This window comes from Equus caballus, chromosome 8 (genome assembly GCF_041296265.1).
Source record: "Equus caballus isolate H_3958 breed thoroughbred chromosome 8, TB-T2T, whole genome shotgun sequence".
Taxonomy (NCBI): Eukaryota; Metazoa; Chordata; class Mammalia; order Perissodactyla; family Equidae; genus Equus; species Equus caballus.
Window position 1 is genome coordinate 83,714,807 of NC_091691.1, and position 19,139 is coordinate 83,733,945.

At 46.7% G+C, this 19,139-nt stretch overlaps 1 protein-coding gene across 9 annotated transcripts in view; it reads left to right on the plus strand.

The window, feature by feature from the left end:
* The first annotated feature begins 216 nt into the window (after positions 1–216).
* NEDD4L (NEDD4 like E3 ubiquitin protein ligase) overlaps positions 217–19,139 on the plus strand; it is a 342,466-nt gene continuing 323,543 nt past the window's right edge. For 5 of the 9 annotated variants that reach the window (XM_023647877.2, XM_070275748.1, XM_070275749.1 and 2 more), the window contains exon 1: positions 866–1,290. In XM_023647877.2, the coding sequence (XP_023503645.1) occupies positions 1,243–1,290 (48 nt within the window). In that variant the 5' untranslated portion in view covers positions 866–1,242. Of the gene's footprint in view, positions 526–865; positions 1,291–2,160; positions 2,267–2,546; positions 2,567–19,139 lie in introns of those variants that run through there. The other 4 variants (XM_070275747.1, XM_070275754.1, XM_070275775.1 and 1 more) reach the window with 3 other exon arrangements.

Genomic DNA, 19,139 nt, shown 5'->3' on the forward strand with positions numbered 1-19,139 from the left:
GTAGCTGGGATGTGGGAAGAACCTTACGGCGGCTAATAAGACGTCTTAACGGTTTGCATATGCAGAGGATAACCTTAAACTTGAGTTTGATACTTCACATTGCGGCTCACAAACGAGCTGCCTTTTATTCAAGGAACCATGCTGTCTGTTTTCGAGTGGGTGGGTGTGTACTCAGAGCGGGCGCTTCGTTGGTTCTGTTCCAAGGTTGACACAGGCAGTGGCGACTCGCGGCCACACCGGGGCAGCCGCTCCCTGGCTGGCGGCCGGGCCAGGCGGATCAGCTCCGGGGAGCTGACAATGTAGCCCAGTCGGGCTTGCCGAGGTTGCCAAGAATTTAAAGGGGTCTAGAAACATCCATCTTTCCCCCTTTAACAATTACAGGGAGCTCAGGGCTCTTGGTAAAAAGACTACTGGGAAGAGGAATGGACTGAGTGCAGTTTCTTCTTGTGTGTGGAAAATACCTTCAGCGCCCCCAAATGCCCAGCCCGCCCCCTCCCCAAAGCAGAAGGAAAGCGGGAGAGGAAGGTGGGTCGGCTGCCCAGCCCAAGTCCGCACAGGCGATCCTCAGCGCGTCGGCCCCGTGGCCCGGGCAGCCTGGAAGAGCCGCTCCGGAGGCCGGGGGTGGGGTGGGCGTGGGGGCCGAGCTCCGCCACCCCCGCAGCCTGCGGCCCGCCCCCCAGCCCGGCCCGTGATTGGCTTGGGGGGCGCGTGTGCCCGCCCCGGCGAGGCGGGGAGGGTCCCCTCAGGGCGCCGGGTGGGAGGAGGCGGAGGCGGAGGAGGGGGCGGAGAGAGCGGGGGCCTGGAGGGAGCGAGCGAGGGGACGGGCGAGCCGGGCGCCGGAGATCGGAGAGCAGGCTCGGCGCGGAGAGGGGCGGAGAGCGGCGGGCGAGCGGGGAGGAAGGGAGGGAGGCCCGGGCCGGGGGGAGGGAAAGCCCGGCGGGCTCCGCGGCGCCGCCGCGCGCAGGGAGAGGCGCCGGGGCTGCCGGCCGCTGCACGGCGCGCTCTCGGGGCCGCCAGCCGGCCCGGCCCCGCAGCCATCCAGGAGGAAGCGGCGCGGGCAGCGGCGGCGGCGCGCGCGCTCGGGCTCCCTCACCTGCTGGCGCTCGGCGGCTCCCCCGGCGGGACGCGCGCAGGGCCGGGTGCGGGGCCGGCCGGACCCGGAGGAGGCGTGAAGACCCGGCCGCCCGCGCCGCAGCCCAGCCGCCCGGGAGCGCCTCCGATCCCGCGCGGGGCGCCGGCTCCATGGCGACCGGGCTCGGGGAGCCGGTCTACGGACTTTCGGAAGACGAGGTGAGCGGTTCCCCTTCCTCTCCGGACTCTCCCGGGAGTTCCTGCCCCGCGCCGGCAGGGGGTGAGGACCCCTGGGGTGCGCGTCCCGGCGCCTGTAGGGGAACCCCAAACTCGGGAGCGCCGGGAGCGGGGTCCCGGGGGAGGGGGTGCTGGGGCCCTCCCGCCGGGCGCCGGCGGCCCCCTTCCCCCCAGCCAAGCCCATTGTTTGTAAATAAAGCGGCGCAACGCCCTTCCAGCGGGGAGTTCTCGGCAGCTCCCAGCCTTTGGGTGGGAGCAGGACGCGTGCGTGTCCCCATCCTCTCCAAGCCGCGTCCCCCGGGGCTGTTGGGCAACTTTCCGCTTCGCCCCTGCAGCCCGGGAGTCCATGATGTGTGTCACGTTTGGGTCGCTGCTGGACACCCGCGCAGCCCGGGGAAGCCGGGGGGCCGCGGAGGAACCTGATTTGTCTCCCCCTGGAACTTTCTTTCTAATGACTGTCAGCAAGTGCTCTGCTACGTGTGTGTGCTTGTCACGGTGGGAGTGGGTGAAACGCGTGGAGTTGTGCGTGTCTGACCCTCTGTCTTACAGAGTCTAAAGCCAGGAGTATGGATTTCGGGGTCTTTTTGGTGGGGGGAGCAGGTCTAGGATGGTGGCAGGTGCTACTAGAAACTTGGAGGAAGCTTGCAGCCCTGCCGTTTTTTTCCTAGCACCTCCGGGGTGGGTGGAGAGACGAAAGCTCAATTGATCCCTCTTATTAGTAAAGCAAATTAAATAAGCCACGCCCCCAAGGCTGTCGGTTTGCCTGGAAAGCGCTTTGTTTTTCCCCCTCACTCTCCTTGCTGTTTCCCACTCCCCCCTTTTGAAAGATCTTGCTAATTCACTGCTTAGCCCTCTCTCGACCAGCCACGCTGGGCCCTTATTGGCGTGTCGCTCTGCCAAAAAGGCGGGTGGGGGGCCTGTCGCGGGCGCGGAGTGACAGGCAGGCTGGATGGAGCAGGTAGGAGGGGTTTGCCATCTGGCGGGGCGCGAGCTCAGGTCTGGCTCCCCTTTCGAGAGGTGAATTTACAACCCATGAAGCATTACTCAGCAGGGAGGTATTTCCTATCCTGGTTGTGCATTTCATGAAAAGTTGGTGCCTGGAAATTGCAAGGATTTCTGGATTTCACTTTTTTCCTCCCCCTTCTTTCTTTTCTTGAGGTCCCCTCTGTCTCTGGGGATGGGGGTGGGGTTAATGGAGAGGCTATTATCTGAGACGTGCCCACGTTATGGCTCCTCTCTCACCAGCTTGCCTGCTCTGGTATGGGGTGTGTATATATGTGCATGTATGCTTTGTCAATGTGTAATGGAATAGGTATCTTAGGGTGGGGAGGGTGGTTGGTGGTATGACTTTTTGTCTTAACAGTTCTAGGTAAAGGTTGCCGTGGTATTTAGTTTATCAAAGAATGATCACAATGCAAATAATGTGATTTGCATTGTCGATTATTTTGCCATGCCTTTGTAAAATGATTTTCCTTTCTTGTGCAGTTACCTGGGGATGCGTGAAAAGTAGCATTGTTTCATTTTACCCAGGGGGTTCTTCTCTCCCTGGCGTCTCTCCTCTTTGAGGAGCTTTCTCTTTCATTCTCTACTTCTCCATTTAATTAGTAGCAGTGGAGGGCCGGCAGTGAGCTTTTAGAAAGGTACTGAGAAGCAGACATTCCTAAACAAAGGGCTTGAGGTTTTGTGCCGGATGAAGACAGCTGCATTTTATCTTAGGTCTTTTTTTTGGTAATTACATGATTATTTTTAAAAGCTTCCTGAAAGAAATATATTTTACAGTATTTTGGGAAATGCAGCTGGATAAATGAATCCCATGCATGTCAGTGGTGTTCTTTGTTTACGTTTATGGCTAGTGTCAGAATCTACCTAGAGCCCAGCCCGCCCCTTGTCCGGACAAGTTAATACCCATCTTCTTACCTGGTGTCTGGAGTGTAAGTGAAGGATGGAATATGAACAGGATCCGTGTGTGTGTTTGTACATGACTGGGTTCACTCTTGCATGTTGCTGGAGGGCTGTTTGGGGCTGTATATGGAATAGCAAGAGGTGATGAAGACATTTTATTGATTGATTGAGTGATGGCCATGTTGCTGGTACTCATTAGTTCCACCCACACTATATTACAGAAGGCAAGTCACATCTGTCTTCCTTTTCCAGCTTCTCCTACCATTGAAAAAAATAAGGCAGGGTTCTTTTGATGATTTCACATTTTTGTGGTCTTCGTTTTTTATGGGAGGTTTCATGCTGTCAGGTTGCCCTTCAGAAAATGAGGGAATGCCTTCGTAGAATATTAACAACAAATTGTTGAATTTGCACAGCTTGTTTTTGTCTCCTTGAATTAGTCTGTGTAAGAAAACAAACGGAGGATTTTAACAGGCTCTTAAAGTAGAATGCCTGGTGAAACAAACGGCAGGGTTGTTTTTCCAAGGCACCTTAAATATGGGTGCACTTCAGTTCGCGCACTCGGTGTGCTGCAGAACATCATATGTGAAGATACTTTGATTGCTATCTGGAAGAGTCACCTTATAAACCTCCTAGCAGAATAGGCATCTGTAGCGAGCAGATTTCTTGAAAGTAAGTGTCCGTTTTCATGGGAGGTTGATGAAAAGCATTCTATGTTTGGAGTGCATTTAGTTCTATCCCATCGCAGGAAGACTCTAGCTCTAACTACTGCTGGTGATGAAGCATTGCATTAACCTAGAAAATAGCAGGATGTCCAGACAGAGGGCATTGTTCTAGGTCTATCAGTTTGTAGAATGAAAGGGATTCACTTGGACTTTGCTTGTGTGACTGCATGTGCTGTTTGTGTTTTGTTGTCTTTCTGGCTGAAGTTCCTCTGGTGAGTTATAGTTCATACTCACCCTGATTTAAAGCAGGTCGGTTTGGGTAACCAAATTTGAAATCGCCATCAGATGAAGGGATTTGGGTGTTGGAGGGATTAGCAAATTAACAAAACTTCTGATTCCGGGCCAAGGATCAGCTTTGGTTTGGAATCAAAGCAGTTTGGACTAGTTTCTGCATCTCTGGCTTGGTTCCTTGGCGGTTTTTTGTTTTGCATGTTGTTTTTATTTATTTATTTTTTGGCAGCCTGTAGCACATTTTGGCAGTTGACTTGTGAATGTTACTGTTAACCTTCTGAAATCTTTTGTTACAACATCTTGGAATATCCTTTATTGAAAAGATTTTCTACTGGGTCAAATACCAGTTCGAATGACAGCTTTCTTATTAGAGGTGGCATTTAAAGATTTTTTTGGTGGTTAGAACAAGGCAAATGGCATAGAAATGAAGGCCAGGATGACATTGGATGGTACGTTGACACCTTCCCTCTTTGTTTTATACAAACGAGGATAGTTGGCTAATGTTTCATGTGCCTTCTCTGCACCTAGCACTGTGTTTAGCCTTTATTCACTTGCTATCTCATTTAATCCTCGTAAGGACCCTATGAGGTATGCTATGATTTGTAGATGAGGACTAGAGGTTCAGAGAGGTGAAGTGGCCTGCATAAGGACACACAGGGAATAAAGATGGAGCCAGGATTTGAACCCAGTTCTGTTGATTCCACAGCCATAGTTTTCAACATGCTCCCTCGCTTCCAGGTATCTTGAAAGGTCTTCATAGCTAGATTGTTCAGGATAATGTAAGATAGAGATAAACGTTAGGGGTTGTAAACTGATGACTTCTAGGTCAGAATGGACCAGGAGCTGTATTTAGTATGGACTCCATAGTGTTTTACAGCTTGGGAATTTTCATGGAAAATGGTAAAAATCTGACTTCAGTGTGGCTACATTCTCACCTGGCAACAATTAGTGCGTCTGAGTCATGCGTGGCCCTTGAGATATGGCAGCTGTATTATATTGGCCATCTCTGCTCTGTTTTGTCTTGGGGGGGAGGGGGGCTGTCTCTTTATTAATTTGCATATAATTGCCCACTTTAGAACAAACATTAAAGGTTAATCTTTGGCATAGGTATCGTATTCTCTTTAAGATGCTGTCAGTGTTAAGATGCACCATTATTTTATGTGCCACTAAGAAAGAAAGAAAGAAGAATTGCTGTAAAGCTATGATATTGTCGATTTTATGATGCATCCTTTTTTCAGAGATGTTAAAGTATGAAAACAGGGATGTTTTAGAATTCATGAATTACTGTAATTAGAAACCTGGGGTAACCTTGTGCCATCAGTTTCAGTACCCCAGTCATTCAACACGTTTAAGTCAACTGCTAGTCAGATTTCTGCTTTTCTGTTTCTGAGAAAAGGACCAGAATAAGAGAAATGCTCCCAAGTGGGCTCTGGCAGAGGGGAAACAGGGGAGCCTAGATGATAGGCTCCCCGGATAGCCATCTGTAAGTAATTAAGAATAGTCATTAGTTTTTTAAAAGTGGTCCATGTGTGTTTTCAAGAGATTACTTGAGAAACCCTGCACGCCATCTTTGCAGCTGTGCAAAATGGTCACAAGATTGCTTCTGGAAATTACAGGTTAGATGCTGTTTGGATCTAAAGGTGGATGCTGAAAGGCGCTTTTCTAGAGAAAGATAAGACTTGCCCATTCATTCCCACTCCAGATGCCTGAGTCAGGCCTAGCAGTGCCAGCTGGTGTGCTGTGTAGCTGGGACATGCACCACCCTGGCTCGAGTCTTCATCATGATCGCTAATATTTGAGAAAACCCTAACAGGGCCTAGGTTTTATTTGTGACATTTAAAAGCAGTTTTCAAAATTGGCAAATATAATTAACAATATAATATATCGTTTTAAATTTTGCTTTCATTAGATTTTTGTTCAAGGATTTTGTGGAATTTGTATAAATTGTCAATTTATGTTCTGAGTTTTGTTGTCAGAATGTTGATTTGAATTGTGTTTCTCCTTACTGAAAAGTAGTTTCCTTAACTTAAGCAACAAAAATAATGATGTTCCAAGGGGTGAGGACCGTGGCAAAATGAGAATCCTCAGAGAATGGAGTTTCTTTATCATGCAGAACACAATTTAAAAGGAAGTGCTTGAATGGTACTGGGGCATCTCTTCAATGCAGTGAGCGCCCACATCGCCAAGAAACTTCCTTAGAGAGTTGCTTTGGGATTCTGGGAAAGTCAGTATGCTTGATAGGTATTCTGGAGAAATATGAATTATCTCAAGGAAGAAATCTCTGACATTAAGAATCATGTCACACATCACCGTGGTGGTACTTTTCAATTCCTGCTAAATTGCTTCTGCCCTCGCTGTGAGGGGAAGCAGCTTTATGCTCATTGCTAATTTAATCGCCTTCTGAACTGTGCAGTTATTTAAATAAGATACAAAACATGGTAGTATGTGACTGGTGGAAGAAACAAGCTAGTTTTTCTTGGATAGGTTGAGATATTAACATTTTATTTTGAGTTAAAAGATCTTTTTAAGCAGATTTTATTGCTGCCCTTGCGTTTTGAGTCCTGAACGACTAGCAGCAATAAAACGAGATCCTAACTTAAGAGTTTTCAAGCTTTTTGATGTTGTAGGTCTTTAAATAAGTGTTTTTGTCTTACTGATGTATTTAGTAATAAAGCAAACAACATGTTGATCTTTTGACAGTGCATATTAAAGAGGATCATAATATATGAATAATATAATAATGAAAATAGGTATTCAGGTAGTAGGATTAATGAAGGGTATGAGAAGTGTGACGAGATGTTACTTTCTGTTTTTATATTGTTTATCTTCCAGGTCACAGTATAAACAAATATATTTCATTTTCTGACTATAGGTGGCAATGTTTGTACTATTGGTTGGGACTTGCGTGTTGGTGGAACATGGAAATGAGAACATAATTTAGAGGTGAGGATGAAGAAACTATATTTAGAAAACAATATTTTCCTACAAACTAAAAAAAAAAATCAATTATTTAATAAAGACACCTAAAGTGATGTTCGTCAGTGTGGGCAGTATCAGGAATCATTACTTTTCCAAGGTTTCCCTTATTCAGGGCATATTAAAATTTGGAAAAGGGACAGGCATTTGGATTTGGGGAAAAAAGCCCCCACAGCGTAGAAACACAGAAAAGTTCCTTTGAGAAGCACTGTCATATGCTGTCTTCTTGGGTGCCTAGGGACTTCTCAATAATTCTGGTTCTGCTGTATGGACCATTCCATAATTACCGTCATTGACTTTGAGAAGGAACTAATAATTATCACTCTTTTCAGATATTTGATTGCTGGAGATATTCTTGATTTCTGAGGCAAGACGGTGGCTCAGGTTCTAGCAGAGCGAAAAGCAGTGGTGTCAAGATCTGGGACAGTTATTTCACGAACATGTATGATCTTGTTATAGTTGTAATGTTTTGTTTGGAAGCAGAGCGGCCTGAATGCTAGTGCTGCAATACCTTTAGGAGAGAGAAGCCATATTACATAAGTCTGTCTGGGGGAACCAGCTTACATTTGACACTTCAGTTGACTTTTTGTCCCTGACTCCAGAGTCCTGTATTGATTCAGAACTCGGCAAGTGTCATGGTGAGACTGTCAGATTCCCTCGCTGTCATCAAAATCCACGTTTGGTTACTTCTTGGCAGGCAAGCATCCACGGAGAGATTTCGTATTCTTTTTCTACCTCCTATTCACCAAGAAAAAAGGGCCATTCAAAAGTGAGGTTTTTTTCATGTAAAATGCTGTGATGTGAAATCTACCCTGTGAAGGTGGAACTTGGGAGGGCTTATAGGGGTGGTGATCTCATGAAAGGGAAGAGCAAGCCGAGGGAACTGTCCCGCTGGTTAGAGTGGCTCTGGCAGGCCCATGGCTTCTCAGGCACGCTGGAGTCCGGTTTTGAAGGATCGCTGGAGTGGCTAGGGCACATGTCCACCTCCTTAGACCATGTGCCTGGGTACCTCCAGACGAGGGGGCAGACCCAAGAGGGGATCTGTGGTGCAGTTACGAGGGCCTGAGTTATGCCTCTGGGTTTTGGTCTTGCCTTTGTTAAAACAGTTTTCACATTTTATTTCCCAGTTTTCAGCCTCATTTAAGGCCTGGCTCTTCTTGGTCTGCTCAGATGCACTTCTGGATCGCGTTTTACAATGTGTCTTTTAGAGCGCCTTGTAAAGCTGGACTTCCAGTGTGGGTAAAGCGTTGAGGTGTTGTCATAATAGAGAGACCTGCAGTTGGAAAAGATGGCTAATACATAGCTGGTGGGAGGTCACTCTGAATCGCCCCGGTTAAACATCTGTTACGAATTCATGTTCTAAAATGCAAAGTTAAACAGTTTTTTTTGGTAATCTATATGATTTTAAGGTTTACACGTACGTCTTAGCAATTGTGTTAGGTATCACCAGTTTGAGGACGAGTGAAGACAGGCTTGGGTCGGGGTAATGTTAAAGATGAAGATCGTCTCTATCAATTTTTCCTGTTGTTTAACTGAAGATGTTTGCATTGAATGGGTTAGTTTTATTTTCATGTGTAAGTTTTATTTTTTAGTGCTGGAAGTAATTTTGGTCTTTTTTTTTTTTGAGAAAATGAAAGCAAGGCTAAGCTATTGAGAGAATTACTTCGTTTAGTAGCTGCTCAACATTAACTATTAATGAAAAAAGTGTATGTATATGTATTCCACCGAATTAAAAGCTCCACATACTTGTTCATGCATCTCCCCCTACCTTTGGAATCTGAGTCTGTTGAAAAGCCTGTGCTTTCTTTTCTCAGTCTCCATTTTTCCTCTCTGTTAATAAGTGATTTATCTTTGAATGTCATCATAGTGCTAACTTCATCTTTGGCAGTTTGATTTGGAAAGGGGAAGGAGGGTGAAGTTTAAAGAAAAAGCAAAACTGAGAGTCCTTTTGCTTCCTTTTATCCTTCCCTCTCGTTCCTTCTGTGCTTCATGCAGTGTGTGTGATAATTGGATGCAACTGTAATTACAGTCAGTAAGTTAGTTTTTAAACTTTGAACCAGCTGTATTTCCTCCCCGCTTGTTAACCGTAGAGGATAAATGAGTGTGGCTCTTGAATTAAGCTGTATCTTGAGGGGGCTGAACTGTGTGTGTTGATTTTGAGTTCTAGAGTATGTTTATGCTGATAATTGAGAAATTGGTATGTACCACGCTGCCTGCCTTTGGAATAGACTGATGTCTTAATTTTCAGTGAGTGTTGTTAGTGAAAGAGAACACTTTAAGCTTGCGAGTAAGAGCTTTTTCTCCCTTGCTTCCAGAAGTGAGGTAGAGAAGAGTATTGTGCAGCCGTGGGGGTGGCGGGTGGGGTGGGAAGAATACTTAATAACATGGAGATGTCAGTAATATAACATTAAGTGGAAAAAGTAGGTTACAAAACAGTGGGTGCACTGTTTCTACGAAACAGTAGAATCCTCTTGTGGTTAAGAGGGTTTCTGCCTAGAAGAAATGACTAGGAATAGATCCCAGGATATTAGTGGTAGTTATCTTTGAGCAAAGGGATTAGAGGTAATTTTCATTGTCTTTTTTGCTTACTTCTGTTTTCTACATTTCTACAATGAACTTTTTTTTTCTTAACATAAAAGTAAGTTTAAAAGTGAAGTAGAAAGAAACTTCTTAAATGCATGTACGTCTAGCTTTGGGTAAAATTAGAGCCCTTGTTCGGTACAAGTATTGATAGTATCTGTTGCGTTGAGCACATGTTTATCAGGGGCCTGCTTTGTGCTTTGTGTCTAAGGATCTCAAGGTCATTGCCTTAACACTCTTGCGTTTTAGGAGCTTCCCACCAAGATGGAAAGTGGAGGGATTGGTCAAGGGCTGAATATTTTTCAGAAAAAATGACTGGTAAATTAGATTGTTTTTTCACTTGCAGCTTACAAAAATAGATGTTTCGTTTTCTTCACTATGGACACTTAAAATTTGTTTTCATCCTTCTCTGCACTCAGTTGCGTGATAGTCGTTTAAATCTTTAGTAGTGTTCTGAAATTTGTTTGTGCCTACTACGAAAATTATGGCCTGTGACCAGACTTGACTCTCTTTCTCTGCTTTTGTTTCCTTGGGTTTTGAGTTAAAGGTCTTGTTACCTGATTGCAGCATTGAATAGTTTTGGATTTCCAAATGATCGCTCTGGTCATCCGTACATGCATCTAAGTGGCAGGAAGCTCTTTGTTTTGCCTTTGAGCTGACTTGTAATGTCCGTCTAGTCTGCGTGTTTCCCACAGTATGTTTCATGGTGGTCTCTTCCTGAACACAAGGGTGGGGTGAGGAAATACCATGTCACGTCTAGTCCGAGACTTGTCTTTGTGTCCGTTCCCCTCCCTCCTTTTAATATTTCTGAAATAAGGATGCATCTTACAATTGATATGTCTGTTTGCTGTGGTGGTGGGTTCCTTGCACTCACACCACACTCCCCCACTTCCCCAGTCCCCCAGTCCCCCAAAAGTTACAGCTTACTGGTGATGGTATCTTAGAATTATGGCACTTGAGTTGGCCAATCTCAATTTGTGTATTATGGTGGTCCATGTATTGTGGTAGATTGCTGATAGTTGTCATGGAGACTATAACCTCGTCTGTCTCATTCAGTGGTGATGTGTCTGTTAAGAAGCACCCACCTGGACATTGAGGACATGTGCCAGCTCAATGACATCATCAAAGAGTCAAGGTCTGTCTTTTCTCTACTCCACTATCTGTAGTCTGGCCCTTTTCAGAGGCCTTATTGGTCCAAGGGTGGCTGCCAGTGGCAGTCAGAGCTGTGTTCTTTTTTCTACTTGCAGAGGAGAGAGAATGGCTTCCTGTGGCTTTCTCTTAAGATTAAGGAAATCTGTGTCTCATTGGCCCACAGAGGCTTAGATCTGCTCGTCCCTCAACCAGCCAGTGGCAAGGAGGGGATGGAATTACCTTTATTACCTTAAGAGTCCACCCCTTGCTTGAGCTGAGGTGAAGTCCTTGATGACCCACAGTCCACTCGTTGGATAATTCACCTACCTTCAGATATATACACCTTCAGAAATGCCTATGGCTTCATGAAAGCACATGCTCCCTTTCCCCAGGGAGGCAGGCTCCATCTAAGTATTGGAAGGATCTCTGAGTGATATGCTGTCTTTTCTCTTATACCTGAAAGTTTTTTTTCTCTTTTTTCTTTTATGGTCTGGTGACATATGGCTAAAAATAGGTTATGCCCCCCAAAACATTCAACCTATGATAGCGAAGAGGGAACAAGATACTACAAAAACCCTCTTATTTGGAGAGGGGGAAAATAAGAAAACTCACACTGTGGTAGCTGGCAGGAGCCCTTGCCTTGCTCGGACAGTCTGGCAGCTTCTGGCTCTGCTGGATTATGTCCACTGTGAGAATCTCCCTTGGTCCTTATCCTCTACACCTACACCAGGACGTCTGTTGGTAGAGTGCCTCCTTTTGGGTCCTGCTTGGGTGTGCGTTTGGGCCTTTGGGGTTGCTTGGGAGTTGAACAGCCACAGGCTGGTGTCAGCTGAGCTCAGTACAGTCACGTGCTTGTAATGACGTTTCAGTCAATGATGGACCGGATATGCAATGGTGGTCCCATAAGATTAGTACCATATAGCCTAGTTGTGTAATAGGCTGTACCATCTAGGTTTGTGTTGGTATACTTCTGTGCTGTTCACACAGTGATGAAATCGCCTAATTTGGTATTTCTCAGAATGTGTCCCTGTGGTTAAGTGATGGATGACTGTATTTGGTAATACTGCTCGCATGAAAACGTAGGTTGCAGGTTTGTTTGCTTCTAGTCAGTTCTGTGGGCTGGTAATGACAGCCAGTGGTCTTATCTAGATGAAGTCTCTGGTTCTGGGAATTTCTTTCTCTTAGCCACAGGTCTCTGCCCTGCCTGCCCCATCCCCATTGGGTCTGCCTCAAGGTGATCTTAAAATAGCCTTGAAGGAAGAGGCACACAGTTTGGGTCCAAGAGACAGCAGGGGTACTGTACCCCACTCTGCCTTTCTGTGGCCTATTCAGAATGACCACCTTCCCCAGACTGGGACTGTGGGACTCACAGGACCCTCTGCCAACCCCCCGACTCAGACATTCCAAGTTTATTTATAGCACCACTGTTTGTATAAAATTTGTGATAGTTGGGGCTCTTGATTGCAAGCAACAGTGGCTGATTCTGATGAATTTAAGCAGAAAGGGATTTATTGAAGGCATTTTGGATGGCATGGAAGTACCTGTAAAGCTGGAGAGCCAGGCCTGGACAGTGGTCAGGGCCCAAGGGAGACTGGACACCTTGAATCGCAGCCAGAGAACCCACAGGAAGCATCCAGTGAGGGCCCCGGGGCTCCCAGACACTGAATGCCTGTCTTCCCACATCATCTCTGGATGTGATGTGGTGGCCTCCCTCTTGGTGTAGCTGCATCAGCTCTCCTTTCTTGCCTGTGTTGGGGATCTTCACAATCACTCCCGGACTCGATTCAATAGAAGGACTCACAAGACCCAGAAATTGTTATACTCATAGTTACGATTTATTCCAGTAAAAGGATAACAAGGCAGAATCAGTGAAGGGAAAAGATGTGTGGAGTGAATTCCAGAGGCAACAAGGCACGAGCTTCCCAGTGGTCTTACACAGGATGCACTTAATTCCTCTAGCAACAATTGTGATGACCTGTGTGAAATGTTGTCTACCGGGGAAGCTCATTAGAGACTCAATTCCCGAGGTTTTTGTTGGGGACTGGTCATATGCACCCTCTGCCTAGCATGTCCTAAAATTCCAGACTCCGAGAAGGAAAGCAGGTGTCAGCATAAACCACAGCATTTGCGCGGACAGTCCAGGCACAGAGAGGCACACTTATCATATTTAGGGAACATTTTATATCAGTGGAGGGAACTGTTTACCATTCAGTAGCATGCAGCCAGCCAAGGGCCAGCCTTGCAAGCAGGCCTTTCCAAGGCCAGCAGTCTCGGGCCTGCTATGCTGCTTTTCTGCACACTTCCTCTTTGAGTCCCTGGTGGGAAGCTCAGGCTAGAGCCTCTGATTGGCCAGCCTCAGTCATGTGCCCATGGCCCTTGCTGCTGGGGGGAGGGGAGTGAGGGGTTTGTTTCCTCCCTTTTTTAAACTTCTGGTTTCTGTCGAGGGAGGGGTGCCCAGCCTCTCGCCAAAACCCACAGTGTGAGGAATCCCCAAACATAGGAAGTGGTTTCAGATGCTGGGCTTTGCAGCACCCCTCTCCCCCAAAGAAAACCCCTCTAAGCATGAATCAGGCCCAGTATGAATGTTGAATGGATGGTTGCACTAGCGAGGCCAGGTGGTGTGTGTTTTGAGGATTTCCATCCCTGCATCAGGGAGAGGCTAGGATGTGTTTTTGCAAATTTTGTGTCCTTGAGGGGGCAGAGTGCACCCCCAAGCACTGCTGAGGTGCCAGTGCTCTTCAGGAACCTACAGTATAAAAAGGGAAACAGCAGTTCAGCTGAGACCCGAATGAGGCATTGCCAGCTACTCGAGGTTTGAGGACAGAATATTCCAGACAGGAGGAATAGCAAACACAAAGGCCCTGCGATAGGAACAAGCTCCAGGAACAGAAAGAAAACCATAGTGGCTGGAGTGTCGGGGGAACTGCAGGCAGCGAAGTCAGAGATGGGGACAGAGGACAGAGCTGGGGGCTTGATAGCTAATGTGGAGAGCTGGGGTTTTCTTGGTGCAGTGGGAAGCCTTTGGAGGGTTTTAAGCAGAGAAGTAACAGGATCTGATTTGTGACTTGAAGCAACTTTGTGTGGACAAAGGATTGTGGGAGGAAGGACAAGAATAAAAACAGGATGCGCCAGCCCTGGTGGCCTAGTGGTTAAGTTCAGTAGGCTCAGCTTCAGCAGCCCCAGTGTACTTCCTGGGTGCAGACCTACACCACTCTGTTAGTGGCCATGCTGTGCTAGCAGCCCACATGCTAAAAAATAGAGTAAGATTGGCCAGGGTATTAGCTCAGGGCAAATCTTCCTCAGGAAAAAAAAAAAAAAGTGAAAGCAGGGAGATCAGTCAAGAAGCCCTAGTTCTTGTTCGTTAGGAGGTGGTGGTAGGCTGGGATTCCAGGAAGGGCATGGTCGAGGGTGGTGAAATGGATGGGTTGGGCATGTATTTTGTAGGAATTGCCTGGGACTTGATGGAACACATAGGGAGATGTCACCTAGGATTTTGGCATGAACAGTTAGGTGGAATGTCAGTTACTGAGAGGAAAGAGGAGCAAGATTGGGGGAAATGGAGAAATCCAAGGTGTATTTTGATTAGGTTAAGAGTAATGTACCTCCTAAGATCCGGGTAATGCTGGTGGCCAGGTAGATACAGGCATCTGGAACCCATAGGCTCCTCAGCATGTGGTTAGCATGGGAGGCCCTGGAACTAGGGGAAATGATGAGGACTAGAGACAGAGGCGACTAGAGCAGGACCTGGGCCCACCAGCCTTTGGAGCTCTGGGCGAGGTGGTGTGGCCGGCGAGGTAGGCTGTCCTCTAACCAAATGTGGTCTCAGGAAAGCTGACAAAGGAGTGGGGCTGGTCAGTCATATCCAGTGCTGTGGGAGACAAATGATAGGGGGACAGTAAATGTGCATGGATTTGGCAGGGCGGGTGCCTTTGTGATCTGGGCAAAAGCCATGTCACGAGAGGTGGGAGTGGACGCCCCGTGGAGGAGAGGAAAGAAATGTGAGGATGTGGAGGCCACTCTTCGAAGGAATTTTGCTGTGAACAGGCGTGGAGAGACGTTGCTGCAGCTGAGCAGGGCCGTGGGGCCTGGAGCGTATTTTCTTTTCTCAAGTTGGGAGATGCTGGAGTGTATTTTGTATGTGGCGGAGAGGGAGAAAGTGATGCAGAAAGTGGATCTGCTGGTGCAGTGAGGTTGGTGTGAATGCTGCGTGACCAGCTCTGGGCCTGCATTTGAAATCATCTTTGATTGTGTGGGTATAAGTGATCCTTCAGTTGTCTCAGGCTAAGGAGATGAGACAAGTATGGACTTAATACGTCAGCGATATCCTCCTGCCCCATGAAGGCTGAAAATGGTGTACCTGTTGGTATGAACGTAAGTTTCCCTCTACAGTTAACAGGTGTGGGGGAATTGAGCCGACATCAAAACGGAACTATAGCTGAGCTACGCTGAACCCCAAAGAACCAGCTTGGTGGCAGCGAGCGCTATAGGGTGTAGACTTAGTTTTATGCTTCTATAAATGAAATAACAACCAAAAAATTTAAGTTAGCACAGAGAGGAGATTTGAGAGAATTTTTTTTTCCGTTTTAAATTGAATGTCAAACTTGAGAAGTCCTGTTCTAATTAGTAGTTGATCACCGTAGTTCACATTCTGGTGGCCTCTGACCTTATTTCTCCCTTTACCCTGACTCTTTGAAACCCTTTTATAGTCTTACATTTTATATATTCTTTTAAGCAACTTCAGCCTTGTTAGAATGAGGCTGGTCTTAATACACAGAAAGATGATTAATAATTGCAGGAAGGGACAGGAATGCCCACTAACAGACAATTTTATGGATAGGATGAGGTGGGTTGGCAAGTCCCAAATTGCATAACATTCCTGTCATTCTAGGGAGGAGCGACTTCTCAGTTTACCAGTCGTGTCGTGGTGATTTGAACACCTAGGCAACAAGGACATTGCCCTTCTTTGCCAGGTACCTTAATTCTGGAGTCTGCACAATGATGGTTTCAAGAAGATGCTCTGGTGTGGGCAGTGGCAGTTTCAACAATTTCTTTGCCCTCTTAAGAATCTATGGAAAATAAAACCCAGTGTAGAACGCTTGTAGGTGAGTCTGTGCCCTTCTTCTGTTGAACGTCTTTGCCTTTCTGGGGACTCGGAGCGACAGGAGGTCTTTTCACTTAGAATTCTAGGAAAGGAGGATAGTTAAGAGTAAAATTCTAAGTAGTGGTATAGACTAGAAAAAAAGGGGTAATCTATACTGCATGAACAAAGTAGAATTCAAAAAGATCTTACAGACGTTTTTTTGGCCAGCTGATGTGATGAGATTGTCTAATCTGAGACTTTGGCTTGGATGGGGGGACACTCACTGGCCCTGATACTGGGCTCGGGGCTGAGACGGCCAGTGGCATGCAGCTCTTTTCTCTGAGGACGTGTCGGATCCATTTGAGACAAGCTCATGAACAACGGTCATTCGTTGTGATTAGGCGAGTAGTAGAAGTAACTATTGGGACGGTGCTGTTGAGTCTAGGGTGTGAAGATAAGTAGAAAAGATAGGATGTCCAGCTTCCAACAGTGACCTCTGAGCTGAGTTTTGTATAACAATAAGCTAACAGGTAAAGTTTGAGCACTTTCCCTGTGCTAGGTGTTGACATAAATGTCTTACAGAAACTCACATGCCCTTCGCAACAGCTCTTTGAGATGAGTGCTGTTGTCTCCGTTTATGGGGGACACTGAGGCACAAAGATGTTAAGTATCTTGCTCGTGGGTCACAGAGCTAGTAAGTGGCGGAGCTGGGGCATGAACCAAGGCCGTCTGTCTGCAGAGCTGACGGGCAGAACCACCACACGGTGGTGTCTTGGGGAGGGGAGAGGAGGGCACAGCCGAGGCCTGGGTGGCAGGACGGAAAGTCAATGGAGGAAGTGGCTGTGTCTGAACAGCCTTGTGGACCTTGTCAAGGAACCGGGGCTTTATCCTCGGAGGCGGAGGCGCTTTGAGAAACCTGTTAGAGCTCTGCTGAGGCTCAGCACGCAGCCAGGGGACAATGGATTTGAAGTGGGAGGCAGTGGGAGGTCCCCCAGCTGGCCAGGCAGAGTTGGTGGTGATGACAGAGGAACTGAGCACTGGCGATAAGCAGGAGTATTTAGGGGGCACAAGGCATTGTATTTGGTTACTGACTGATAGGTGAGAAAAGGGGAGGAGCCTAGAATAATCCCCCAGGCTGCTTGTTTCAGAGGACTGTACGGGTGGGGGGAAGGGAGAAACCTTCGTTGATTAAATACCTAGTACAGTGGTTCTAAACTGGGGGATACGTGCCCCCCGGAGACATTTGGCAATGTCTGGAGACATTTTTGGTTGTCACAACTTGGGAGGTGCTACTGGCATCTAGTGGGTGGAGGCCAGGGATGCTTCTCAGCATTCTACAAGGTGTAGGACAGTGCCCACGGTGAAGAAACACCTGACCCCAAATGCCAGTAGTGGCTAGGTTGAGAAACCCTGCTTTCATATGTATCAGTTTTACATGGTTATCTAGTTTAATCCAGGAACCAATCATGTGAGATGATAAATACTATTTTTCATATGAAAAAAAAGCAAGGTTTAGAGAGCATGGGTTACTTGGCCAAAGCCACAGAGCTGGTAAGTGCCAGAGTCGGAATCCAAACCCAGGTCTTCTGTATGGTGGCAAGGTGGCCCTCTCGACTCTCCCCGCTGCTCATTCCTCACAGTGCTGCAGAGGAGGGCGGCAGGCTGGGCTGTGGGTTCTTTTTCTGTAGTGCTGGCTCCAGACTGCAGGAGGCAGGAAGGAAGGTCGTTATTTATACTCCCCTCTGCATAGGATCGAATTTTCCAATCCTGAAGGTCTTAGAGCAAGGAGTTCACAGAAATGGTCATCATTTAGATGTTGACTGTTCCCTGCAAATGTAAATATGGGAGCACATACCATCTTTCCTTTAAAAAGGAAAGGTAAAATAAAATGCAAAGATTATAATGTAAAACCCTATTTATTCCCTGTGCATGTGAACTGTTGTGTACGTCTCGCAGTGATTTAATTACTCAGTATCCCTTTGGGGAAAGGACAAGGTGAAGAGGGGAATTTGGAGGATCATACAGGACCGCTCTGGATTTTGAGATACTTGAACTATTAAAAATATCTTGATTTGCCAGAGGTAAGGAGCACTGCTGAGAATCAGTTTGTTTTAGCGTGGTCTAGAATGACTGGAGGGCTTCTCATAGCTCGGATAAACCAGGAGGTGTGTAATTCTGTCAGCTCCCTGTCCACTCTGAATGGTTATTACCCAGTTCCCGGGCAGATTTTGCATGGATGTAGCAGCCTTCCTTGGTGCCTCATGATATTAGAGCCTTGGGGACAGATCTCACAGTTGAACTCCTCATAATGTTGTAGTATCGTTATTTTCAAGGTTATGCATTTTAAGATGAAGTCTTTGGATGGTGATCTGGGTGAGGCTGCTCCCCTGAGATTGAGATGGGTGCCTCTGTGGGCATGATTTGTCTATGTGAAACAGTCTTTCTGTTGGCCCCAAGCCTGAGTTTTTGTCTGGCCACACAGCGCCCTGGTGCTTGGGCTGCTGGGGCCGTTTGGTGAGTGTGAGGCTTCTCTTCTTCATCGTTGGGTCTGTTCTGGAAGGTGCGCGGGCTCCTGCGTCAGGCACTGCTTCTCTGGGAAAGCCTGTTTGCTGCTTCTTCCAGTCTGATGCCATTTCTGCTAGAAAGGGGAAGCTTAGGAGGGCGCTGGGGCGGGGGATTCCCATCAAAGAGTTTGGTAAGCAGACAGCAGGGCCTCCGGCTTTGTGTTCGGAGAGTTCGTGTTTTCATTATGACACAGAGAGAAAAATTAGGAAAAAAACTGGGGAAAAGTTTGCTGCTGTCATCTCTCAATGTAAGTGGTCGCTACTCGGATTATCCTAAATGCAACATTGAACTCAAGTGTGATTTCTTTCAGATTCTGTGTTTAGAGTCACATGTATAACATGAAAGTAATAATAGGAAGTTTTGACAAAGAAATTGAAGAGGTGATATCAATTAAAGGAACACTTCTCAATTGGTCCAACATTGAAAAATAATCATAAAAATAACAAATGTTTTATTCACTGTATTAATGTCAGTATTACTCAGTGTTTAACTGATTGGGCTTAGGGTTTTTTTTTTTCCCTGCTCCAAGATTTCCCAATGAAGAACACCTTATTCTAAGATTGCTTGCCTTGGAAAGAACAATTAATCATGTGTTTCCTTTTCTGCAGTGGGAAGACAGGCAGAATAACACAGTATATTATTTT